The following is a 26,204-nucleotide window of genomic DNA, read 5'->3' on the forward strand; positions in this document are numbered from 1 at the left end:
CTGCTGCTGCCGGGGCGGGGGACACAATGGGCGGCAGCGGCGGGGCGGCGGCGGCGAAGGGGCGCTGAGGGGTCGCCACCCTCCTTCCCTCCCTCCCTGTGGCCATGGCCACCACGGCCGAGCTCTTCGAGGTGGGTGCGGGCCCCGCGGGCCGGGGCGCGGGCGGCGCTGCCGGGCCGGCTCGCTGAGGGGATGCGGCGGCCTCTCCCTGGGGAAGGGCGGGCGGGCGGTGTGTGGGGCTGGGGAAGCAGGGGAGCCCCGGTGCCGCCCCGCGGGTGCGGTGCTCGCCTTGCCCCGCTGCAGGGCCTCCCTCCCGGCCGGCTGCTGGCAGCGGACGGGTGACAGGGCCACACCAGGCCCGGCCCCGCACTCCTTCTTCCGAGGGCACCCCCTTGGCTGAGCGGTGCTGTCAGTGGGGCTGGAATGGAATAAGGAAATGACTTTGCCCTCCCTTTACCCGCGGTGGAAGCGAGGCACGGAAAGAGAATGGCTCTGCCAAGGCCACGCAGGAGCAGGGCAGGAATAGCAGGAGTCTGTTAGATTCTTCCCGTGGAATTGCAGAATGCCCTAAGTTGGAAGAGACGCATGAGTATCGTTTCCCTCCTGAAGGGAGCCCACAAGAAGGATGGAGGGGGGACTTCCTACAGGACTGTTTAGTGACAGGACAGAGGAAATGGCTTCAAACTAAGAGTAGGTTTAGGTTAGATATTGGGAAGAATAATGTCACTATCTCAACTTTGGAGGTGGTAAGGCCCTGGCACAGAGAAGCTGTGGCTGCCCCTGGATCCTTGGCAGTGTCCAAGGCCAGACTGGATGGGGCTTGGAGCACCCTGGGATAGGGGAAGGTGTCCCTGCCCATGGCATGGGATTGGAACGAGTTGATCCTTGAGATCTCTTCCAGCCCAAACCTGTCTGTAATTCTGTGGCTCCAGCTTGTGGCCTGGACCATGAGCTCTCATGATATGACCTGTGGTAAACAAAAAGTGTGTGGTGTCCCCACTTCCTCTCCACAGGCACATGGTGCCATCCCCAGGTGTCCTGGATTTGGTCTCCAAGTCGCTCAAGAGCTGGTTGTTCTTCTGGTGGGTTATGATTGGGACTCGCTTTGCCCAACCTTCAGGAAAGGCTCTTCCTGTTTCTCTGGAAGATCCTATATTTGGGGTTTATGTAAATGCATTGTGTGCATTTGAATTTGTGAATCACTGTGATGGCACACGAATGTTATGACTCACATCTTTTGGTTTGCATAGCTTTAAAAAAATAGCAGGACTAAAATACTGTGTTCCTGTAGCTGCATGCCAGGTTTTGTTCCCTCCCTACACCACTCTAGGAGCCCCTTGATTTCTCAACATGATGACAGTGCCCTTCTGCTCATTGTGGGGTGTTGAGTGTGAGGTAGCTTGAATATGGAAAGAAAACTGTATGTTTTGGCTGCTTTGGGTCGTGCAATAACTTCTTCCATTTCACAATAACAATAAAGACGAAATTGCAAATTAGGTGAGACTTTTGCCTGGACATTGGGGCTAGAAATTATATTTTCCAACATGGAATCCAGATTTCTCTCTCTCCTGCTTTCACTTCTCTTTCACTCCTAAGGCAAGAGAGTTTTTGTTGTCCACTAATTTACTGTTGCCTACTTGGTTAGTCTGAATTTGCTGCCTTAACATAAAATTGTGCTTGTTATGGGAGTAGCCCTTAGCTGTCTGCTGAGGGTGGAATTTGATTACCATATTTTCATGAGTGTGTGTTCTTAAGTAAATTTCAGTACAGATATGGGAAATTGTATACCAGGATCTGTCCTGAAAATGGACACAACAAGGACTGAATTCATCCTCACATAAGTTAAAGCATAATTTAACAGTGGATACTTCTAAACTGGTTTTTAATTTGACTGGGTCCAGTGTAGTTTCATTTGTAAACCCCAGATCAAACCAGGTTATCACCCACTTCAGGCATATCTCATATTAAATCAGGAGTATTGCCTGAATGGATGGGATCACATTAATTCATCTGGAGCCAGAGGGAAGTTCAAAGCTGAAGAAATTGACTGTTGGGGCTCATCTGATAACAGGCAAAGGACTTGCAAATGACATTTGTAATAGCTGATTTTCAGCAATTTCTGCAGAACAGGATAGGAGACTTAAAATAGGAATTAGGCTGTCAGCTATGAGTAACCCTGCTATCAAGATAGCATTTAAAAAAGTAAATGTGTATGGAAGATACAAACTAAAGTAAAAACTTTTGGATCTGCAGTGGAACCTGGAAAAACATGTCTTAGAAAGATACTGTTAAACCTCATTTATTCCTTATAAATCAAATAGATTATTTTTAGCACAGCCTCTGTGGAAAATTGGAAGAAAAGGCTCATTTTATTTCTCTGTTGATCAATATCTTGCAGTAATATCCGTGGCAGTTAACTGAAGGACAGATCTCCTGTGTAAGTGTTCTTGAAAAAACAGGTATTTTCCAGGAAGGGAGCTGTCTGTGTACCTGTGCACTCAAGGAATATTTAGAGGTGTATGGAGGCATGAAGGGTGGAGAAAGATTTGCCTTCTAATATTTTTGGGGGTTCTGAGGCATCTACATCAGATTTCTTTAGGAGAAGAGGCTTGCAGAAAAACTTTGTAAATTGCTGTTTTACAAAAATGAAAAAATATTTGAAGCCATTGTATGTGTGTAGGTGAATTATCTTTTAGTGAGCATCTGGGGAAGGGAGAAATGTAGAAAATTTTATCTACATAACACATAGACACAGAGGATGTCAGAAAACCCTTTATTCAGGATTCTTTCATACTTGGCTTTAGTTTCCTTGTAACCAGAGTGGTGCTGCAGCTGAATTACAGGATCTTCAGAGGAAAAATTGTGGATTTTCATATAAAGGTGGAGTCCTTCAAAGAGCTCTAAGGTAATTGGGAAGCTGGAGGCCTCCCCTGAAGAGAATGTTACTGCATTGAATGACTCATTTAATCTATGATTAAATTACAAAAGTGTTCCCAGACTTTCATTTAGCAAGATGGCATAAGGAGGGAATTTACACTTGGCATGAAAATGTGGCATTGTGGCTTTTGATGAAAAGGATTCTTGTAAAGGAAACTTCACGCTCTCTATCAGGAAGGACTTGGTTAAAGAGATGAGTGACTTGTAGGGAAATTGTTTTTATGTGGTATCAGCCAGTTATTTTTGAAGTTTAGCCAAGGAGGCTGAGCACAACACAGTTACTTGAGTCAGTCTGTGGATGAGGAGTTACTGAGTGATAAAATTTCTGCCCTGTCTATCAGGATTCAGCATGTAACAAAGTATATTTAAAAACCTTTTATCCTCCTGGTTAGTGGCTGGGCCTGACTGGATAGGGCATAATTTGTTTCTGAGGAAACAGACCTTGAACTGGCAATATTTGCTTTTCAACCCTTGGTTTTACTTATGAAACTAACTCTCTAATGCTGTTTTTCCCCTCCTTATTCCTCATGACAAAGTTTCAGATATATTGATACAGTAACTAATGTAATCCCTGTTGAGATCTGTTTATTTTTTTTTTTTTCAACCCAGTTTTATCAAAAGCAATGGTAGCATATTCAATTGTATCAAATAGCCCTTCTAGCCAGAGCCAGTCCCTGCTGTGGTTTGGGTTGTTTCACACTAAAACATGTGTTGTTTCACACATAAAAAACTGTTGTTGCTTATAATTCAAAAGCTTCCTATAAAATCCTGGTGGTTGTGAGGATACTTTTCTTACTGGTCTTAGAAGTGCTGATGTTAGCGCCGAATCACTGCTGCTGAAGTGATAAATATTGTTTTTATTAATGATAGAAATTGGACTGTGTTTAGAGTAATTTAGTATAAGCTACATAATAAAGTGTTTGAGCTGGTAAAGTATTAGGCCAGCTAAAATAGGAGTTCTTGGGTTTATAAATGAGGCCTCTGCCTTCAGAAATTGTTGTTGGGTGGAGAAATAAGCTTAACAAACTGTGTTTTTATGGAAGAACCAGCAAATGTTATGGAAGAAACTTGTGTAACCTTGAGTTTTAGTATCACACATGCCCTGTTTTTTCTACTTGTGTAAATGGAATTCATCCTCTGTTTTTATGCCTTTTTTCCTCATTTTTATCTGCTCTGTTTGTGCAGTTGCAGTTTGATGTTGGGTTGTGTGCTGTGGCAGCTGAGTTTTTTGGGCTGGGTTTTTTGGTCAGTTCTGTATGTGATGGCATGGTGTGACAGAGAGCTGAACAGCTCCAAAAAACCCCTTATTTTGTCACGTAATTTTTGTAGGCAGATGAATTCTCTGGTGTGTTTTGCTGTGCAGCTGATGGCTGGCTCGGGTGGTGTAACCTCCCAAATCAGCTGCAGGGTTCAGACACTTTGGAATGACAAACCACGAGCTCAGCTGCAAATAAAGTCATTTAGAGCCAGCTCCTCACAGACCTGCACCACATTCTTTGCAAGCAGTCTGATAATATCTAAACTTGATGTTCCAACTCACCATATGAAAGGCAGTGTTCTCAACAATAAATATGTAAGCCCAAGAGGTGATGGAGTAATTGTCAATGCTGTACCTTTGATTATAATAAAGCTTCTGAATGCTTTCAAAATGAGGTGTGAGCACCTGCTGAAGGAGCAACCTGCTGTGGCACATTGTAAAGGGTTTTTCTTCTGTGGCCAGGAGCCTTTTGTGGCAGATGAATACATTGAACGCCTGGCATGGAGAACACCTGGGGGAGGTTCCAGAGGTGGAGAAGCTTTCGATCCGAAAAGGTAAAAATCAAACTGCACAATGGTCAGAGTGGATGTATCTCTAATTGTAGTGTTTTATTCCACATATAACAACATGCCTGTGTGTAGTGGTACTGTGTGTCCAAGGAGGCTTTCATGTGGGAGAACTGCTAACATTTGTGGCCATGAGCCGATTATTCAGAACTAATTATTCAGTAATTAGAGTAGGGAAAGTCACTTTCTGATTGAGACCTTTTGAGTGAAGGAGAATTGATGTTGTTTGTGCTTGTCAGACATGAATATTCCTAAGTACTGGAGTTGCTGAATTCAAGTATAATATGAGGCTTCACTGCTATGATAGTTAAGCCAATTTAATGAGTTTCTTACTTTTAGTTTCCTGAGCCTTGTTTTAAGACACAATAGTTTGCAAATAAAAGGCACAAAAAGGTAGAATGGCAGGAAAGGCAGCTCTGGGGATGAGATCTCATGATAAACTAATCTGACTTAATAAAATGTCAGAAAATTAACCTGATATAGTCAAAGGACATTTCTTCTGGAGCACTCTGGCTCTTTGGAGGCATGTGAGAAGAGAAAGGATATTCTTGAAATTCTATCAAGATGCTGAACCTTTGACACTCAGTCTGGGGCCTGTATCCTTAGCAGAGCTTCACTATGATTTAAGCAGGAAGAAGCCTGGAAATACACAACATTCTTCCCTGGAGCTCTTTCTCCATGCTTGTACACAGTATATAATTAAGGTAGTTCATGATTTGTACCAATTCCTACTCAGTTTAACAGATATTCTGTATTTCTGCTGGTTTGCTTGTGTGAACTTCCGTGAGGTACTTCCATATTTTTCAGGACGAGCAGGCAAAACATGCAACAATAAATATTTTTCTTGTGGCATCTTCTAGTATTAGGCAGGGTGCCAAAATGAATATTGAAAAAGAAACAGATCTTTTGGTGTCTATTTTTTGCTTTTCTGTTTTTAGAAGATGCTGCTTTTGTCAGTTTGAAAGAGTATTGGAGTCTTTCTCTTCTGAAAACCTGACCACCAGCTGCCTCTTCTGTTTCTTTCCTTTCTCAATATATTGGGCATTGTTGCTGAATAAGTACTGAGTTGACACAAGACCTGTTTAAAAAACAAACCCCAGCCTGAATCAGTTTGCTAAAATTAATAGAGACTGCCTGCATTTCTCTAGGCTTTTGTTTGAAAGAATGTTTTGTGTCACTGTTGTTTAAATTTGTCTGTAAACTTAGATGTGTTCCTTGTGGTTTTCTGTGGAATCTGCTGCAATGTGCTTGCTCTTGGGCTTCTGGCATGCAGAGAGGAGTCACCAACATCTGCCTCAGTCCAGTTTTCTTTAAGAAGTTGTGCCTTCAAGTTACTGACTGGGCTAAAAGCCTCTTCTGACATTAAACCTGGACAGGAAAGTTCTGAAATGTTTCAGATGTTTTCAGTTCTTAGCTTGAGTTTTATGGCAATGTAAGATCTGAGAATAATCCATTTCTGGATCAGTGACTGGAATATTTAGAAAAGAGATGAAAGTATGACTGAAATGGGACAGAATGGACAAATACAGGAATGAGAAAGAGATGTTGAGAATAGAATGAAGAAAACAGAAGGAATTCAAGGATGCATTCACATGTACTGTGATTGGGGGAGTAAAATGTGAGTCTGAAATAAAAGTTAATGATGGGAAAGAACAGAAAAAACCCTATAAAATGGGTTTAGAAAGAAGTGAAGTCAGAGCAACATTATGAAATTATGGCTGTATCAGTTACTTATTTACTTATTGTAATGCTGATTTCCAACTTTACAGTAACATGAAGAATAAGGAATATTTTTCTGTTGTGTCCCTTACACTGAAGGGATGTAGTGGCCTCAGCTTTCTTTTTCCATATGTGAGTTATTTAAGGAAGATGGGGATGAAGGGATTTCTGTATCTGTGGCATAGCCATGTTCTTGAGTGTTTGATATTTTGGTGTTCCTCTCTGCTTTGGCCCACCATACACAGAGCTTTTATGTTGTCATAGAGTTGTACACCACCAGGGTGATGTAGTTTAAAACAATTTTTTTCTAAAATACTTTATATTGTATATTATAATAATAATAATAAAATTTTCTAAAATATTTAAATATAAAATTTAAATTGGTTTATTTAAATCTACAATCTAAAAACATTTCTAAGTTGGACATGGTTAGATCAGCCTTGTATGCAAGTTGCTTTTTTTTGAGGTGTTTAAAACTCTTCAGAAGACAGCATCTTTCAAACTAAAGTCTGTTTTCCTGTATTTTATTCTAAATCAGATTATTGGAAGAATTTGTAAATCATATCCAAGAATTACAGGTAATGGATGAAAGGATTCAGAGGAAAGTGGAGAAACTAGAACAACAGTGCCAGAAGGAAGCAAAGGAATTTGCCAAGAAAGTACAAGAGCTGCAGAAAAGCAACCAGGTAAATCCAAAGGGCAGAGTCAGTGGGAAGCTGTGCAAGTTTTCAAAGCATCCTGTGCTCCTTTAAGTTTTCTTAGTTACAGGGTGTTGCTGTTTGAGATAAGAATAAAGAGGGTTTGATCACAATTTCTCCTGTCAAATGAGGCTTATCTGCATGGTCCATTAATGAGTGTTAGCAATGCTGAAAGTGGGGAGTCTTCACAATAATTTAAAGGAAGACACTAAACTTTATTTGGGTTGTGTGTAATTAATTAATTAGCAGTTCTGAGTAGCTCTGTGGTTCTGAGATGCAGCACCTGCATTCACCAGGCTTCTTCCTGAAGGAAATCTTGTGTTTCCTGAAGTGCATGAAATGGAAATCATGAGTTTAGTGTCTGTGTTCTCCCAGGTTGCCTTCCAACATTTCCAAGAACTGGATGAGCACATCAGCTATGTAGCAACTAAGGTCTGTCACCTTGGCGACCAGCTGGAGGGGGTAAACACGCCACGGCAACGGGCTGTGGAGGCTCAGAAGCTGATGAAATACTTTAATGAGTTTCTGGATGGAGAGCTGAAGTCTGATGTTTTTACAAACTCTGAAAAGGTAAGAGCTGTCAGCGGGATGAAAGCAGTTCAAAGCAATAAGCGGGACTGCCCTAATTACAAGCTGCTACCATGACTTACCATGGTCAGACTTCAAACCACTGAGTGACTGACTTGTTAAAGTTTCATTGTTCTGAAATGTAAATTAACAACACTGGGCTGCAGATTGCTGATAAAGCATTTGTATTCAGTGATGCTTAATGTGGCAATGTTGGCATTTTTCATTTTATGAAATTATCGGAGATTTGGGAAACGCTGGGAGGGCAACTTTGGAGTGCAATACAATATCTGCCTCTTTCCTTTGAACCCCTTGCCTCAGATCCATCCTGTAAAGCAGAACGTTTCTGAATGCAACTTCTTTGTGCAACTTTGCTCTGTTGGGTCAGTCCACTGGCCTTGGATACCTTTTTGTCACAGCATGCCTTTGGGCTTTGTATAGTCCTGTGGTTATGTCTCCACCCTTGGAATTTAGAGGAACCAGGCAGGAAAACTTCAAAGAAATGTTCAAGCATTTTGTTTTTCTTGTGCTTCAAGAGTACGTTCATGAAGCAAATACAATCTGAGTGGTATGACAAACAGAAATAAACTGAAGGAAAAGAATCCAGCTCCAAGCAAAAGGACACATTGGATTTCCCAATGCAGTTTAAGTAATGTTGTTGGCTTGGGTTTATGTTTTTTTGTGTGGTGTATCCTGAAGAATCTTCCTTCCCTCCTTAAATTCTGTGCAGTGGAATGGTTGTAGTCAGGAAAAAAATTATAATATGTGGAAACAGCAAAAACTTGATTTGCACATTCAGCAAAAAATATGTGCTTGAAATGCAGCTCATGGAAGACCTGAGAACAGGTTAATAGTCACCCCTCTCCACTGAGCTGGATGGATCTCTCAGGGAAATGAAAAGCTAATCATTTTATATAGTTGTATTCCCAAGGAGTCACTTGCACAGTGACTTTTGATTCATGGTCTGTGGATATATGGTAATTACCAGTTGATAGCTTGCCCTAATTCAAGGGGGAGCAGAGAAAAAATTCCCTGATTTCCAAGGGAAACAGAAAGGTTTCAGCATACTGGAAGTTCTATGGACAGCCATTACCAGGGCTGCATTTTTTTTTCCTTTCTTTTTTTCCTAAGGAGTAATAAAACATGCATTTTACAAATATTTAAAGGCAGCGTGGTGAAAACGTAAGTTAGAGAATAATGTCTTGTCTGCTCAAGAGGCTCAAAGAATTCAACTTCCATTTTATTTGTAAATTAAAGTTTCATGATACATCCTACATTTCCAGCTAGATAAATAGGGTAAACCTGGAAATTTGTAAACAAATGAATCTCAGTAAATTAAGAATAATAAAATACTCATCCACTCTGGAGGAAGACAAATGTAAAGGCCTTGTCTTGTTCCAGTCTTCCAGGGGAGGGTGTGGGAGCACAAACAAGAATTTCTGGATACAAGTTATCTTACTCAGGCTGATTTCAGCCAGGTGGATTCTTTAACTTTTTGCCTCCTCATTTAAACAATAACTTGAAGAAGTGTTTGTGAAAGAGCCTGCCTGGACAGGAGCTGTTACATCTTAATGCATCTTTGTACTAAAAATACCTCTAAAGTATGAGATGGTAACAAATATTCTTAAATGTGAATCCTCAGTGCTTTGTCAATGTCTTCTGATCTTCAAACTGATGGGGCTTTTAGATAATGTCATGGAGGATGTTATGATTTTTTTGTGCTCTGCCAGCCCTCATAAGTGTGGAGTTTTCTTTGAGACATTGAGGGGATACTGTGAAAGGAGAGGCACGAAAAATAATATACCACACTTATGTTCTCATTGATACTTTTTTCAATAGTGGCTTTTCTTAAAATCTGTTGGATTCCTTTATTTCCCTACACTCCATTTGTTGCTTCCCACTTTTTCCCAGCCATACTGAACAATTTCTGACTTACCTCTGTGAAGGTTTTCCTTTCTGGCTTGTCCCTTTCTGTGCATTGTGTCTTCATCCTCTGAATCCTTATAATTTTCCTCGTGTTGCTACTAACCAGTCCTTCTCCTGTATTGAAGATTCTTGAAGTGAGATAATGACTCCATCCAACACAATTAAACTATCAAAATGATCAGCAGCTCACTTGTTTATCATACAATAACATTTTCCTGCTTAATATGTTTACTATTATTATGTCCATTTCTCTGTTCATGTTCTGTACTTAATACTATTTCATTATGCCTTTTCACTTGTGCATGTTTTGTGTTAAAATTTTCCCTTGCCATTATTCCTCCATGATTTTTCAGTTGTTTTTTTCCCAGATACATTATAGCCTTTAAGTTGTATTTTACAAAATCGATATTTGTTTTGGTTTTATTGGTTTACAGAAACCTGATTCAATTAAAAATTAAAGATGTCTGGGTTTAAGCAGAAATGGTGGAGAATTGATTTGTCATGGCTTCTCTTGTGCATAGAAAAAGTCCTGAATTCAACAAAATCTAAGTTAGTAAACAGCTATTGTGTGAAGAGGAAACAAAGAAAATGTTGTGTTTGTGGGATTTCTTGGTTGTTTTTTTGTTTGTTTGTTTTGATTTTGTAGCTTTGGTGAATAACTGCTAATATATAGACAATTCTATTGATCCCAGTTGTTAGGTATTAGTGTTGCTGCAAGCTAATAGAAATGACTGCTCTTTCATTGGATTTATTTGAGGAGTGTAGCAGCTTCTGCCTTAAGAGGCTATTGTAAGCTGACAGTTCAAAACATAAGCTGCTCTTAATAGTCAGAATGGATACACTTGGAGTGCCCCTATTTTTGCTGAACAACCAGCCTGGTGTGATGCCTGTGCTCTCTATTCTTACCTGTGTGTCTGCTTCTATTCTTGAAAAGTTTTAATCCAGCCTGCTCTAAGTGATGGCAGAATAGGATTTTATTACTTCCTTTCCTCTCGCTTCAGTTCCTGAATCATCACTAATTGGAAGAACAAGATAAACAGCATTTTCTCCATTGTGTCAGCTTATAAAGCTTTTAGTCATCAAATAATCCAGGTTGCAAGAGACCTCTGAGACCCTCAAGCTCAACCATTCCCCCAGCACTGCCAATGCCACCACTAACCCCTGTCACCAAGTGCCACATCCTCATGGCTTTTAAATCCCTCCAGGGATGGGGACTCCAACACTGCCTTGGGCAGCTGTGCCAGTGACAGCACCTTCCATGAAGGATCCAAACCTCTCATGGGACAACTTGAGGTTGTATCCTCTTGTCCTGTCCCTTGTTCCCTGGGAGCAGGAAACCTCCCTCTCCTGTCAGGGAGTTGTGCAGAGCCAGAAGGTTCTCCCTGAGCCTTCTTTTCTCCAGACTGAGCCCCTTTCCAGCTCCCTCAGCTGCTCCTCATCAGATGTGCTCCAGCTGTGTCAGTTTTGGCCCACTCAGCACTGCTTAAATTCACTCAAGTTCAGTTGCAACCAGCTGCCTTTCCCACACATTGAAATCTGTGTTTTCCATCATTCTGTTCACCCTAACCAAGCAGTCACTGAGCACTGCATAGATGCACTTCCTGTGCTGACTGATGGTGGAAGAATAATTGATAAAAGGTCCTGCTGTCCAGAAGAGAGCACAGATTTGCATTCTGTGTTACCTACTTATTAACTTTTGTATTCATGCAGCTCTTCTTATTTTGTAGCTGTGTAATTACCTGACTTCCATCTTGATTTTTGTTTTTACATCAGAATTTATAATTTCTAATAGATCTTACATTTCTCCTTCTTAGGGAGAATGCTCTGCTTTGATCCCCTTTTCCCCCTTCCTTCTCCTCTCCATGCCAAGCACAGTTATGGCTTTTTTTCTGGTATGGGCTGTTTGTCCACACAGCTCTCACACCTCCACAGACATGGCAACATGTAATGTGACTTTTCATCATATTTTGACCTATATTACTTTATGTTAAGGAAAAATACCTTAAGCATCTTAAAAGAACATATGGGAACTTGAAGGGCTTGATCTCTTCTGCGGGTATGTCAACTCAACCAGCTTTAGAGATAGGAACTTTGTGTATGAAAATTGGACAGTGCAGGGGGAGGAAAGGAACAGCCCAAAATCAGATTTTCTTTAATGACTCTGTCATGTTTTCCTCTCACCAGATTAAAGAGGCAGCTGATATTATTCAGAAACTGCATTTGATTGCACAGGAACTGCCTTTTGACAGGTAAAAATCTATCAGAACATCTTTTTAAGAAAGTAAATCTTGGCACAGCTATGATTTTTCTGATGCTTCCCTTGTTTCCCCTTTTGGTGCTGTGCTTAGTGATTCATGGAGCTTTTGAGCTGGATTGTGTGCTTATTTCTCTCTCCTCTATTCTCAAATTTGTGTTCACGCACTCATGTTGCAGGATCATCTTTACATACACATCCTAAACTGCTTAACAGACTTTTAATGGGATAATTTTGCTTTGCTGACTTAATGCTAGATTTGAATTAGATGCTTGTAGGTTTTTAGGGATATAAAGTGGGGAACTTTTCTGTCGTCTTTGTGCTGCATGTTTTCATTTTTAAGCAGAGTGCCTGCTGTTCATGATCCAGGATGCCTGTGATTTCTCATGTGATGTGGATTTGAACTTAATCATGCTATTTTTTTTTGTTGTTAACAGGTTTTCTGAAGTAAAATCAAAGATAGCAAGTAAGTTATCTATCCAGTTCAATCCATATTGCTGTATTTGAATTGTTAAAGATGATTAAAGAAGTAAGCAATACTGTCAGTATTACGGTTTTTGCCTGAATTACGCAGCCTGATGGGTTTTTGTTGTTATCCCCTTTCCTCTCCAGGTAAGTACCATGATTTAGAGTGCCAGTTAATTCAAGAGTTTACCAGTGCTCAGCGCAGAGGAGAAATCTCCAGAATGAGAGAAGTAGCAGCAGTTTTGCTTCACTTTAAGGTAAAAACTGAGGGGTTTAATTTAAATACGTGAATAAAACCGACCCACGGTACAGAAAGTGCCTGTTTTGAGTGAGTGTATTTGTGTGGGCACAACCCTCATGTCAGATAACGTGTAACTTCAGGACTGAGGTGTTCAATCTGAAATCAAGTGCAGGGAGGCTGATGAGAGGGATTGGGGGCAGCATCAGTGGAGAACTTTCCAAGATAATCTCTTCTTGCCTTCTGACTTTCATGCTTGAGAAAGAATGTTGAAACGTGAGGTATAGATCCACGTAGAGTGATGGGAAGTGGAGTTATGTTAGATATGTGACAAAAATGGCTTTGGAAAAGTCTGTGCTTTAAATTAATTCTGTTTGTCTTTTTTTTTTTTTTAAGTAACTTTTTCACAAGCATTGTATTGTCTTGATTTCATTTCGTACTGGAAGCATGAACAACCTGCTCTTACACTGGGTTGTTTTGCTCCTTCCACAGGGCTATTCCCACTGTGTTGATGTGTACATAAAACAGTGTCAAGAGGTAATGCAGTTTGTTTTACATCATTTCTTTATTTACATTATATTATTGATTTATTTTATCTTACAGGTTGTTGTAAATATATTCTAAAATGTGATTCTCAATCTCTAGGGTGCATTCCTGAGGAATGATGTCTTTGAAGATGCAGCCATTCTCTGCCAGAGAGTGAATAAGCAAGTTGGAGAAATCTTTAGCAATCCAGAGACTGTGCTAGCCAAACTCATTCAAAATATCTTTGAAGTTAAACTTCAGGTATTTCAAATTTTAACATGTTGAAGCTCATTGAGGAACCTCTTTATAAAAATTATTTTATCTAGTTATAGCAATTAATGAGAATTTACAGTATTTGTAATCTTTGTATAAGGGTGTAGAATCAACTCATTGCTCTGTAACAATTCAGACAGATAATCAAGCCCATATCAAATAAATCTGCTTGTGCTCTGAATACAGGGTGACTGCAACTACTCAATATGTAAAATTATTAGGGAATTGCTGTTTTCATTGGGTAATTCATGAGATGTCATACATGAGTTTGATTTCTTCTCTGTGCCCCCTACCAAGATTATGTCAGGAAAAGAAATTCCACATTTCATATCTTTAATTTGCTCATTCTTGGATTTGGGTGTCATGTGTGAGGTTAGCATTGAATAAGTGAAAATAATTTATGTTGTGAATTCTGTCTTGCAGCTAATGTGATATTTATGAAAATCTAGAATAATTGAAAATACCAAGTTTTTCATCCTGCAAATACACTCACTTAAGTTCTTAAAGTCAACATCTTGACTTTCCTTGCAAAAAGCAATTTCCTTGTAGATGTTTTTCTTATAGTGTGGAGATTGAACTCGTGTTTCAACCCCAATTTTGTGTGTCAATTTTGAATTAGTATTTTATGGGAAATAATTTTTTTGTCCAAATGTTCAGTGGTAAGAAGGCTCTAAACTTGTACCTGCATTGTGTATGTATTATGATAAGCAAATATGTAACTGTCTCCTTTCCCTACTGTCAACTGCAGAAATGCCCTGAGGCCTCTGGTGCTTTTGATTCTTAAAGTGAGGGGATTTTGTATTAGTTGGTTGAACATATTTTCAAAGCCATCTTTGTCTTTGTCTTTGCTTCACACATTACTGTTTGGTATTATTAAATCACTTTCTTCCACAAATGTGTTTAACCCTCTCTGTAGCTAATGCAGGAAGTATAAATTAGAGATTTAATAACAAAGAAGAGATGAATTTCCAATAAATAAGATCTACACTTTGCAGGAAATTCCATGTAATACAGGGAGTAGTGAGTGTGGTTGTCAGTTCATCTTCTAACAGATGTACCAAATTTTGCAGAGTTATGTGAAGGACCAGCTGGAAGAACACAGGAAATCAGATGCAGAACAGTATCTTAAGAATCTCTATGATCTATATACAAGGTATTTATATATCAATGATGAAATTATTGGATTGAAGCTACTAGAAAATAAACAGATTTATTGTCAAGAAAAAGAAGCCAAAAATGTCAACTTCTCATAAAAGCTGAAAATTTTTTATGTCTATTAACATTTCCAGTGATGGGTTTCCTAAGGAAAATTTTAAATGGCCATTATTATTTTCAATGGGTATTATTGTGATCTTCAGGAGTAATTTTAAAACTGTGCAAAAGCCAGTCCTCCCCATCTCACTGGCAACTTGATTGCAGTAGTGCTGTGTGTAATTAAACATGAATTATGTGAAATTCTTTACTTAAATGCAAAACTGCTCCAAGTCTTAATCACCATCAGGGTTCTGTTGTGTTGTGTACTTTACAAACGTGTAATGCTGTAATTCATCCACATTCAACCTTTTCCTCCCCTTCCCTTCTTTGTTTCTTTTGCATAAAGAACCACTAATCTGTCAAGCAAATTGATGGAATTTAACTTGGGTACTGATAAGCAGACTTTCTTGTCTAAGCTTATCAAGGCCATTTTCATTTCCTACTTGGAGAATTACATTGAGGTGGAAATTGGCTATTTGAAAAGTAGGAGTGCTATGATTCTGCAGCGCTATTATGATTCCAAAAACCACCAGAAGAGGTCCATTGGCACTGGAGGGTAAGTTCCTTTTGGGAAGTTTTGTAATTTTGAAGTGGAAGGGAGGTGGTGAGGGGAGAAAGGCTGTATTTGCCATGTCAGATGCACAGGGATGAACTGCCAAAGACCTACAGCTTTTTATAATTTGCTTTTTACTTTATGTTCTCCTCAAAAGTGTGTTGCTCTCAGTACATGTGAAATGTACTCAGTGCATGGTATTTGTACATACTGGAAATGAAAAATACCAGTAAAACCTATGTTTCAACTTAGGATCCAGATCCACAAAAGGACTGAAGCAAAACTAAGGTACCTAAAGCATGTATATGTGTGTATCTAAAAGCATACATTTTTTTTCACCTGCCCAGGTCTTGTCCCCTCCCAAGACCTAGGAAGGGGAAAAGACCATAGCAATGTCAGTGAGAAAGCTCTTAGTGAGCCCAGAAGATGCAATGGACTTAGAGAAAGGTAAAACAAGACTTCATTATCCTCAGGGTAGAAAAAAACTAATGAAGGAGTAGTGAGAAGTGGGATAGGAAGTATTAAAACTTGTGTGAAGCAGAGGTGCTAAGGCTACTGCACCTTTCAAAGAGCTGCTGAGTTCAGTGTATTAGGAATGAGGAATGATATGGAAAAAGCAGCAGTGAAGTAATTTTTAAAAAAAAGCAAAGATGAAAATTTAATTTTCTTGGGGAAAATTAAATTTACTGTAGTGTGTAACTGTATGGGTTGTTTTATGCATGGAAATGTGTCGAAGCATGCTTGACTAAATAAAGAACTGCTGAGATAATGGATGAGGATGAGAGGATTTGTGGGTGTGGATGAGATAGGAAGCTCTCATTAGTGTTTGGAAAGTGCTGTGTGACAGAGTGGATGGAAGCTAAATTTGTGCACAGAGCAGAAGTGCTGTAGGATTCCAGTGAGATCCCACAAGGGGAATAGCTGCTCCCATGTGTGAACATGCCATTCCAGAACACAGTTGGCCATGGAATCAGAGGTGGTAGTTTTACTTCTACTGGCAATTTTTGTTTTGAAAGCTTGCAAGGCTTGTCTTAATGCTTGCACATCCTAAACTGTGTCTTGGGTCCTGTTTTTTGACTTAACAACTAAAAAAATCCTAAATTGTCGTTGAGTTTGAGTACCAGAATTCCCACCAGGTGAAATCTTCTTGGGGTCTATCTTTGTTCCAGTATTCAAGACCTCAAAGAGAGATTAAGGCAACGAACAAATTTACCCCTGGGGCCAAGCATTGACACACATGGGGAAACTTTCCTGTCTCAAGATGTGGTGGTTAACCTTTTGCAAGAAACCAAACAAGCTTTTGAAAGATGTCACAGGGTAAGTTTGCTTCCTGTGATCTCCCTTAGTGATATCATTTTGTGTGTGAGATTAAGTTTTGAGCTTAAGTTTTTGGTTGAGGTGTGACAGGAGGAGGAAAAGACTTTGTCAAATTGTCTCTTGTGGCTTTCATGGAAATGGAGCCACAGTGGAGGCTGAGGGTTTGTTTTTCCATGTGGATCTAGTTGCAATTTGTGAGTATTAATGCTGCCTGGTTTTGGAAGAAGTGGGGATGGTTAAACTTACTGGCTGCATTGCTTTTCTTACTAAATTAGACCCAATACCTGAGAAATCTTTAGTGTGGTTTTCTTTTCCTGCTTTAAAAAAACACTGAATAGTTCAACAGTTGTTTTCCTGTCTCGAGTGTAATTTCTTCTTACATTAGTGAATGATCACCAATAAAATGCTGGGAGGAATAGTCTTAAACATTATTTACCTTGGTAACCCTCTACAGTTCTTTAAATGCTTAAGTCTAACACAAAAAAGATATTTTACTTCTGATTAAATTGCTGGTTTTACTGCCTGCCAATCATATTTGTCTGGTAAATGTGTAAATGAAAATCCTTGAAATTTAATTGCAGACTCAAATGTGGGGGTTTTTTTTATTAGCTAAACACTCTGATTTCTAGGAAATTTTAATTCCTTTAGCATTCTCAATGAGCTTAGGATAGAAAAACTTGATATTTAGATGTTTTAATACTTTATAAACTTAGTGAGGCCAGACAGAACGGGGTACAGACCCAGGACTTACCTGCACACCCTTGGGATCACCACTTTCCTCAGGGTGAGAATCAGTGACTGTAAGGCAAGCAGGTAAATCATTATTTTTCTCAATATCATAGTTACTAGAAGAAGTTGCTAAATTTATGATACAAACTGTTTATTTTACACATTGGCAGAAACAAAAGGTTGTGCATTTCTGTTGGGATCAGATTTAATATAAATGATTTTAAAATAATGGATCTCGGCATTTTAGGAGATTCCCAGAATTAGGGTTTCAGAATTTAGGGGTTTGTGGTCAAAGGCACTCACTGTGCAAAAGATAAGTTAGTCTCTGGCTAACAAATTGTGGTATTTATGTCACGTAACAGATGTGTGCAGGGTTCTGCCAGCTGTGACTGCCTTAGGAAAAATAATTTGCTAATTTTGATGTGGACACACAGTGAAACATTTCACTGTTTGGGAGTTTCTGTTGTTGGGTTTTTGATTTTTTTGGGGGAGGAAATACAGTGGAAATGTTTGTGAGTATTGTGTAAATTACCTGGAGTTGCAGTAGTAATCTTTCCTCCTCAAAGCTTTATAAAAGTCTTCACCTAATTCCTTAGGAACCAAAGCTGTTTTTCCTAGGTACAAAAGCTCTGTCACGTTTTTCTTTAGAAAAGGGATTTACTGACAGGTTGCTGTCCAAAATCCCACGTTGCTTACAGCTCATCAAAGTCCAGATTCTGAGTGTAAATGTGGGCATTGCTGCACTTAATAAAAGTCTTCATGCTCCATTGACTCCAGCTGAACTGTGCTAAATGTGGCCCAGGTTCAGCTGCATTATTTTTGCTCCAGTGATAAAAGAACACAAACTGGAGCTCCAGCTCACCCAGTGTCCTGCTTCTCACTTTGGCCATTGCCAGGACAGTATTAAAAGAATAAAAATACAGAGTATGCATTGAGTAATCTCTTCTGCATGCAATCTCCCAGCCTCCAGTGGCATGCAGCTTAGGTACTTCCTGAAACTGCATCTGGAAAACTGTTGTAAGAACTATTAAATTATTATTATTATTATTATTATTATTATTATTATTATTATTATTATTATTATTATTATTATTATTATTATTATTATTATTATTATTATTATTATTATTATTGTTGTTATTATTATTATTATTATTATTATTTTAAATTACTATTATCATTGTTGTTGTTGTTATTATTATTACTATTATTATTATTTAATGGTTATTGTAGCATCCTGTGCCAGCTTCAGTTTTCTTGTAAATGCTGAAGGGTTTATTGATCTTATAGGCTGTTCCTGAATAATTCTCTGTATGGATACTTTTCACTTTGAGTAAAATTCCAATTATTCTGGGAAACTTGTTACATTTTAAGCTTATCCCCTATGCAATATCCAATAAACTTTCAAATCTATGTTGAACTGACCTTTAGGATATTTTTTTTTTGCTTTTTCTTTAAAGCTCTCTGATCCCTCTGACTTACCCAAGAATGCTTTCAGAATTTTTTCTATGCTTGTAGAGTTCTTATGTACTGAACACATCGATTATGCATTAGAAACAGGCCTTGCTGGTGAGTACAGTATTTCCTGAGCATTTCATCTCCTTGGCCTTTCTGTGCAGATGATCTTTGCTGTGCCTTATTGATTGGCCTTGTTCAGGATGTGTTGGTTAAAATAAATCTCTTGTGTGTGTTTGGGGCTCGACATTTAATGGCTTCTGAAGTGTAACTTTCATTTGGGGAATTAATGCACAGATGGAAACGTGATTCTGTCTTTAGAAACGTTTTTGTCACAGAAATTGGGACATCAGCATTCCCTACCTCTGTATTCTGTGCCATAACAGGAGAATATTTGTATATTAAATATTAATGTTTATAGGAATTCCGTGCTTGTTTGTATATTTGTGTGCTTAGAGTGACAGTAAATAAGAAAACTCCTTGTTTAAGGAAGTTAAAATTTTGACAGTGAACCTCTGTCTTGTAAGATAGTATCAGACTCATTCTGAAGGAGTTTTTGAATTGACTGCTCTATTTTGCTTTCAGAAATGTTACCAGTAAGGTATTTCTGTGCTTATGCTTGTCACCAATATAGCTACGAAAAGAATTCTATATATGGCACCGTGGTAAATTTTTGAAACTCTAAGCCTGTGATTTAAGCATTCATGGAAAAAAAATCTGCATATTTAAAAAGTCATCATGCTAATTATAAGAACTGCATATCGTTACAATTCTAATGAAACCTCCTTTGCTTTAGGCATTCCCTCTTCTGATTCAAAGAACGCAAATCTTTATTTCTTGGATGTTGTCCACCAGGCCAATACTATCTTCCATTTATTTGACAAGCAGTTCAATGATCATCTGATGCCATTGATCAGGTACCTTTGTTTTGATTAACATTTCCTCTGGTCTTTTTTTTTTTTTTTGGTGAAGAAAGCATTTTTTTCTTTATTTCTCATCTCTGTTAAGAGGAGTTTATGCTTGGAGTAGTTCAAGTTGATACTGTGGCAGATAAAATACTATTGTGGGAGGGGGAAGAAGGAAATTTTAAACAAATTGGTTCCTTTGGAAACAAATGGGAGAGGGTGAGCTCCAGGAATATTGATAGGAAGGAAAGACATGTTGCTCCTTGGAGATTCTGCTGCTGCATTCCAGGTGGGACTCAGGGTGGGGTTTGTGGCTGTGCCCTTTTCCTGCTGGGGTGGGAAATCTTTCTAGATCCTGTTGGAAGCAGCAAACCCAGCAGACAGATTAATTTTCATATTTTAACACTGTCACACATCTTCTGTACTGTTGCAGTTCTTCTCCTAAATTATCTGAATGCCTTCAGAAGAAAAAGGATATCATAGAACAAATGGAAGTGAAGCTGGATATTGGCATTGATAGGCAAGTAGAGATTAAAACTTTCTCTTAATCTTTTAAACCACACCTTTGTGATTTTTGTTGACTGGCCTTTGAAGCATGGATTATTCCTGAACTCAATATTGATATTTTAATTTATTTTTTTTAAACAGATAAACATGCATTATTGTGCATAGGAAATTTAGATTTTGTGTGGTTAGAGGGTCATGTTTTCCATGGCAGATTTCTGACCCATAAATGCTTCTGGAAGGACATTAAAGGATTTTGCTTATGTTGAAAGATTGCAATAATTCACTGTTACCTTATTGTCTAAAACTGGTGTTTTTCTACTTTGAAAGAGGAAGAAATGATGATTGAAATAGGTTAAACACTTGCAGGATTTCCATTAGGAGCAAGGTTTGACAAAAATAGGTTAAATGATTTGCTGGGATCTGTGCAGTGCTATGGATTAGACCGAGTCGTGGAAGTCTGGAGACCTGAAATAATTTTGATTCTGACATTGATTTGCTTTGAGGTTGTGACTCATTTAATCTTTTTTCTATTTCTCAGAATAAAAATGAGGGGATAGCTATAAAAATTGCAAATTAAAATCACAGCTGTTTTGCAGTAGAGGAAAATAATAAACTAATGAGCTTAGTATTAGGAAATGGAGCTGTTGTGTTATGCCCTACTTTTGATTTGGTGTATTATTTTCTGCAAGTGCAAGAAGAAAGGTGGAAATAGGGGATGTAAGGTGGCAATTGAGATTTTAGCTGCTCCTGCTGCAGGTGACCTTAGAGTTTTAAACACAGAGTTGGAAATAGTTGAAGCCCTGAGGCCATAAGCTCAGATCTAGACAGGTACATGTCAGTCATCAGTAGTGCAGTGGTTTGTATCTGTGTTCAATAATTCATCCCTTAAAGACTTAGGTGAACAAGTTCTTGTCTGAAGACAGTACATTCAAAGGTTTGTGGATGAGAAATTTAAAAAAAATTGTGCTTCAGCACATAAAAAAGAGAGATTAGTTTTGAGATGAGCATTACATGTAAAATGTGTTTGTGGGGCTGTGTTTCATGCTGCTTTGTGGTGCCACTGATGCTGTTGAGAATTGATTGTCTTGCTTAAAGAAATGAGTTTAATAAATAAAGCAAATTTTCAAAATGTTGATGGTTTCAGCTTTATCCAATCTGGAAAAGTGCAAGTGCAGCTTTTTGAAACCATTCACAGCAATTATCTACCTCAGTAAAAGTGTTTTATTAGCCAAACAGAATTAGTTCAACTGGTTTTCTCTCAGTATCTATTTTGTGTAAACAGCCTTCTGGGGAGTATTTATTCCAAATGGAAATTGAGGAGAAAGCAGGATATTATTTCTTTAAATTTCTGTTGGTACGTGGATTGTGGAACGAAGTGAATCTGAAATACAAGCCTGAGCTCTATGCATAGGAAAAAAAAGGAGTTTTTCCCCTCTTTGGATACATGAATTCTTCTCCACCCCACCCCAGCTTGAATCCTTCAAGGCCTGGAATGTCCTTGACAGTTTTCTTTGGGAAGGTTGTGGGGATGAGGGGGGTGAAGGAAAGGAGAAGAGAGCCAGGGGGATGTTCCTGGCCAAGGTGGGTACTGGGAGAGGTTTGCAGCCTCTGTTGCTGTTTTGCTGTTTGACCTTTGCTTTGGACTCGAAGGAAAGCAGGGCCTTGACCTCAGATAATGTTCTGAACAGATAAATCCTATAAAGGAGAAATAATTGATGCTGTAAAGCTCCATTAGGTTTCTGGGAACAAGAGAAATACCAAGCTCTGGCAAAGGAAGAAGTTTCTTCTTCCCCCTCACCCTTCCTTCATTTTCCAAGTGTTTTCTGATGCTTGTTTCTGACTGATATGCAATGTGATCTAATTCTGCTAAACTCCTTGGAATGCTTCCTCTGGATTCTCTCTGCATTGAAGGATGCTACCCAATTTCTCTGAAGAGCTGGATTTGAATGGATTACCTCACAATTAATGTGTCCCTTTTAAAAGCAGCAGGCCAGTGGGCTGCATGCTCTGCTCCAAGACACTGAACTTGGAGGAAAGAGATTTTAGGTTGGTTTTTTTTTGTTTTTTTTTTTTTGGCTGATGCTCCTTTTTCTAACTGCTTACATAAAATCAAGCAGATCTTCCCTATAGAAAAATGTTAGATGAGGGTTTTTTCCCCTCACTGCTTTATGCTGCTCAATTTTGTCCAGAATGGTGTGAGTATATATAAATATAAAAGCCAAGGAAATGAAAAAGTTCTCTTCAAAACCCAATCTGTATTTGTAACTTTAAAGGACACTGAATTGTATGATTGGACAGATGAAGCACATCTTGGCTGCAGAGCAAAAGAAGACAGATTTCAAACCAGAAGATGAAAACAATGTTTTGATTCAATATACAAATGTAAGTAACCAAAGTCCCCACTAATGACTGTTATCAGGTACAAGATTAGACATTAGACAACGTGTATTTACTTCATTTACTTCCATTTTGCACCAAGCACCTCCAAACTCTGTTGTGGACTATTTTCTCAAGCTGAAAAGGAACATGAGTAGTTTTGATCTAGTGTCAGACACAAATCAGTGGGTGTTGGAGGAAACTGGCACACGCTTTCCCCTCCCAAGAAACCCATGTTTGGAACAAGGCTTTTAGCTGATAATTAGCTTTAAGCTATCAGTTTCAGAAAATCAATTATCAGGTACTCTCCAGTTGCTGGGTGCTTTTTTCCTCTCAGAATGGCAGGAACATGGCAAAGCATCACAGGTACAGCATGAACATTTTGCTGCACAGTTGTGTTTGTCCAGTGAGGTGTCTGAATCCCAGCCTAGGGGGGGCTGCTGGCGTGGCTCACATTGGGGGAAAAAGGCAGGGAGGAGTAGGGAACAAACTCAGTGGGAAGAAGTGAGAGCATTCCCTGAATGCAGCCAGGTGGGAATGGGGGAAGTGTAGCAGTGGGACATAGTGTGGTACTCTGTGAGAAGGGTGAAAATCCCTGTATGGCTGTTAATTTGGATTTTTAATTGTGACTTACAGGAGGTTTTTAATCATGCACCCCTTTGGTGGATCACTGAGTTAAAAGTCCAAATTTAGAAGTTTTGTTCTGAAATGATATGAACTATAACTTAACTGAATATTTTCTTGCATTCATCTTTCTACTTGCATTTTTGCATCTTTGTGCGGCAAATAAAAAGAAATGTGGAAAATTATTAATTGGAGAATAAACTTTTACAACACATCATTGAGATTAATCCAAGTTAGTAACTGATGTTCAGTTTATGATGTGGAAAAAAGGAGATTACCTAATTCTCATGTACTTCTTTTTATTTTTTATTAATCTAGGCTTGTGTTAAAGTCTGTGGCTATGTTAGAAAACAGGTGGAAAAGATCAGGAATTCCATGGATGGGAAGAATGTGGACACGGTTTTGATGGAGCTCGGGGTTCGTTTCCATCGCCTCATCTATGAACACCTACAGCAATATTCCTACAGCTGCATGGGAGGAATGCTGGCCATCTGTGACGTGGCTGAGTACAGGAAGTGTGCCAAAGACTTCAAGGTGAGCCTGTCCATCAAGAGGGAAGTGATGGTTGTAAATCCTCTCTTGGGAGGGAGAGTTTTGAAGATGTAGATGGATATTCTGTTAGAAGAATTCAAGTAACTCTAATTATTCCTGTTTTTTTTTCCTTTGTTTCCTCTTGCCCACAGATTGCGCTGGTCTTACAGCTCTTTGATACCCTGCATGCACTTTGCAACCTTCTGGTTGTAGCCCCAGATAATTTGAAGCAGGTTTGCTCAGGAGAACAACTTGCTAACCTGGACAAGAACATCCTTCACTCCTTTGTCCAGCTGCGTGTCGACTACAGGTCTGCTCGTCTGGCTCGCCACTTCAGCTGAGAGCATGGCAGGAAACCTTGCACCTTTGGGCAGCCTCAGTTCTTAGAAAGCACAGGGAATTATTTCTTACCAACCATGGGTGTAACTTTTGTGGGACAGTGACTGTTCAGGATAAAGCAGCAGCCATATTTAAACCTGACCATGTAGGAGGCGAGCAGGTAAAAATCTGGATGATGTTTCATGCTAGCTCAAGTTCTCCCAGTGAAGAATTTCACAAATCTACTTGCTACTGATTTTTTTTTTTTTTTATTGGAAACATGTTGGTGTAGGAGAGCAAATGGTGCATTGAAAGTATTTTAGTCTTCAATATTGAATTATCAGATACCATTTGTTAGACTTGAACTACAGAGCATAGCGTAGGTAATGGATTACATAGAATAGACCAGTGTAAAAACATTCTTCATCAATTTTAATGACTTAGACTTCAGCACAGCTAATCATAATCAAATTATCTTTGATTGGTGTTTCTAAGTCATTTCTTTCATTTAAAACGTTATCCTGCTCAATGTAATTTCTTGCTCTAATTAATTAGCTTGGAATTTCTTTGAGATATAGGAGTAAAACACTATCCCAGAAAGAAGTAATTTATTCATTGTGTAGCATTCTAAACAAAACTAAAGTGGTAAAGAGTTTTGGGGTTTTTTTTTGTTTTTCTTTTTTAATTTTTGGTTGTTTGGCTTTGGCTTTTTTTTTTTTTTATGTAATAGTCAAGGGCCCACTGGAATGTACTGGCATTGTATGATCTGACATTATTGTTTCTGTTTGATACCAGCACACTGAATTTTATATATGCTCCTGAAGTAAATGCAGCTGCCTTGCCTAAGGCATCCTTATTACAAGTGAAGGTGCCCATTGTTGGGTTACTATAAAAGAACTTTTTCTCCTGTCTTATTTTGTATGTAAATAAATTCAAATTCTAACAAAGTGAAAAGATAAAATGTAGCCCAGTTTTTCCTGTGTGGCAGGAATGGCTCCAGCAAAAACCTAGAGTGGCAAATTCTCGTGCTGAAGAGAACTGATCCTCAGTGCCTGAGCAATATAAAATGTTGAAGTGTGTGCAAGCTGCTCTTCCACTGATCATAACTTTAATATTGGGCAGAGGCTACTCTGTGTCTGTTGTGCTCCAGGGTTTATTCAGGAGCTCCTGACATGCAGCCACAGTGTGCATGCAGTGAACTGAAGCAACAGCAGTGTTTGAAACATCTGGGGTGGCTTTTCCACAAGCAGCTGGAAATTGTTGTAAATAGATCTTTTTTTTTTTTCTGAATGGGCTCTTGTGGAAACCAGGTGGGAACTGCAATGAAACAAATCCTTTCTAACATGTTCCTTCTGTTGTGGGCTCAGCATGTTATGGAAACTTGTCTCCCATCTCCAGAGCAGCATTTCTATCCATTCACTTTATGCGTTGGTCAAAGAATTTGATTTTCCTCTTCTGTTAATGAATTTCCCCAGGTGGGGTCAATATTGACAAGACTTGTTGGAACTTCTCTTGTTTAGCTGGGGTTCTCCTGCTTCATTTTGGATTTAGGGGAGCATTCTGTCAGTAAACAAGGGAATGGATGCCAGCCTGGCTCACAGGATCCAGGGAATCTGGCTGGGCTGCTCTGCTCTGTTCCTTGCCATGACAAAGCCACAAAGGGGTTTGGACACTGGAGGAGGCACCTGCTTGTACTGCTGCCATTTTTGTTCCAAAAGCTCTGATGTGAATTCAGATGATACCTCTCTGTTACCTCTGTAACTGAAAGCCAACAATTTTAAGGCTGTGGTTTTATGAACCAATACAAAACCTTTCTAGAAAAAAAAAAAAAAGTGTCAATTTGCTAACACTTCAGAACAGTGAACATCATCTTGAGATTGCAGATCACAGAAGTGCTTCAGAATTTGTTGTATGACTGTTTGATTTTTTTTAAGGTTGTATGAAATGTATTTACCATATTCCTTGCTTTATTAGCTGTGTTTTCCATGCATATGCTCAGTGCAATATTTTCATTATGCCTGTTAACAGGAGGCAGCAAAAAGTAGGTGAACACTTAGATATGTAAACTCTTCCTCAATAAAAATAATTCCTTACAGATACTTTTTTCATTTCATTTCAATGTTCCTCAAAGATATTTATACTCAATTGTATAAGCCCTTCTATTTAAAAAAAAATAAAAAAATAAAAGTAATTTTACTGACCAAATTTA

The 26,204-nt window shown here is 38.9% G+C and overlaps 1 protein-coding gene and 1 long non-coding RNA gene across 4 annotated transcripts; one reads left to right on the plus strand and one right to left on the minus strand.

Moving 5' to 3' along the window:
• Nucleotides 1-3: 3 nt before the first annotated feature.
• Nucleotides 4-26,204, plus strand: EXOC5 (exocyst complex component 5). 2 transcript variants are annotated; one of them, XM_015631810.2, is made up of 19 exons: nucleotides 4-131; nucleotides 4,658-4,749; nucleotides 7,019-7,166; nucleotides 7,554-7,748; nucleotides 11,856-11,920; nucleotides 12,363-12,391; nucleotides 12,538-12,647; nucleotides 13,121-13,165; nucleotides 13,274-13,414; nucleotides 14,497-14,579; nucleotides 15,027-15,236; nucleotides 15,486-15,521; nucleotides 16,403-16,550; nucleotides 18,740-18,848; nucleotides 19,531-19,651; nucleotides 20,073-20,159; nucleotides 22,420-22,528; nucleotides 23,465-23,680; nucleotides 23,830-26,204. In XM_015631810.2, exons 1-19 carry the CDS (start codon nucleotides 105-107, stop codon nucleotides 24,016-24,018), a joined length of 2,160 nt encoding a protein of 719 aa, XP_015487296.1. In that variant the 5' UTR covers nucleotides 4-104; the 3' UTR covers nucleotides 24,019-26,204. The 2 variants fall into 2 exon arrangements, with proteins under 2 accessions (XP_015487296.1, XP_015487297.1); XM_015631811.3 differs by lacking the exon at nucleotides 15,486-15,521.
• On the minus strand, nucleotides 9,018-11,529 carry LOC117244529. Of its 2 annotated transcripts, XR_004497811.1 has the most exons (4): nucleotides 10,945-11,529; nucleotides 10,578-10,686; nucleotides 9,682-9,785; nucleotides 9,018-9,517 (listed from the first exon to the last, which is right to left on the minus strand). It is a non-coding gene; the product is annotated as an uncharacterized LOC117244529 (long non-coding RNA). The 2 variants fall into 2 exon arrangements; XR_004497810.1 differs by having other exon boundaries at nucleotides 10,578-11,529.

This window comes from Parus major, chromosome 5 (genome assembly GCF_001522545.3).
Source record: "Parus major isolate Abel chromosome 5, Parus_major1.1, whole genome shotgun sequence".
Lineage (NCBI taxonomy): Eukaryota > Metazoa > Chordata > Aves > Passeriformes > Paridae > Parus > Parus major.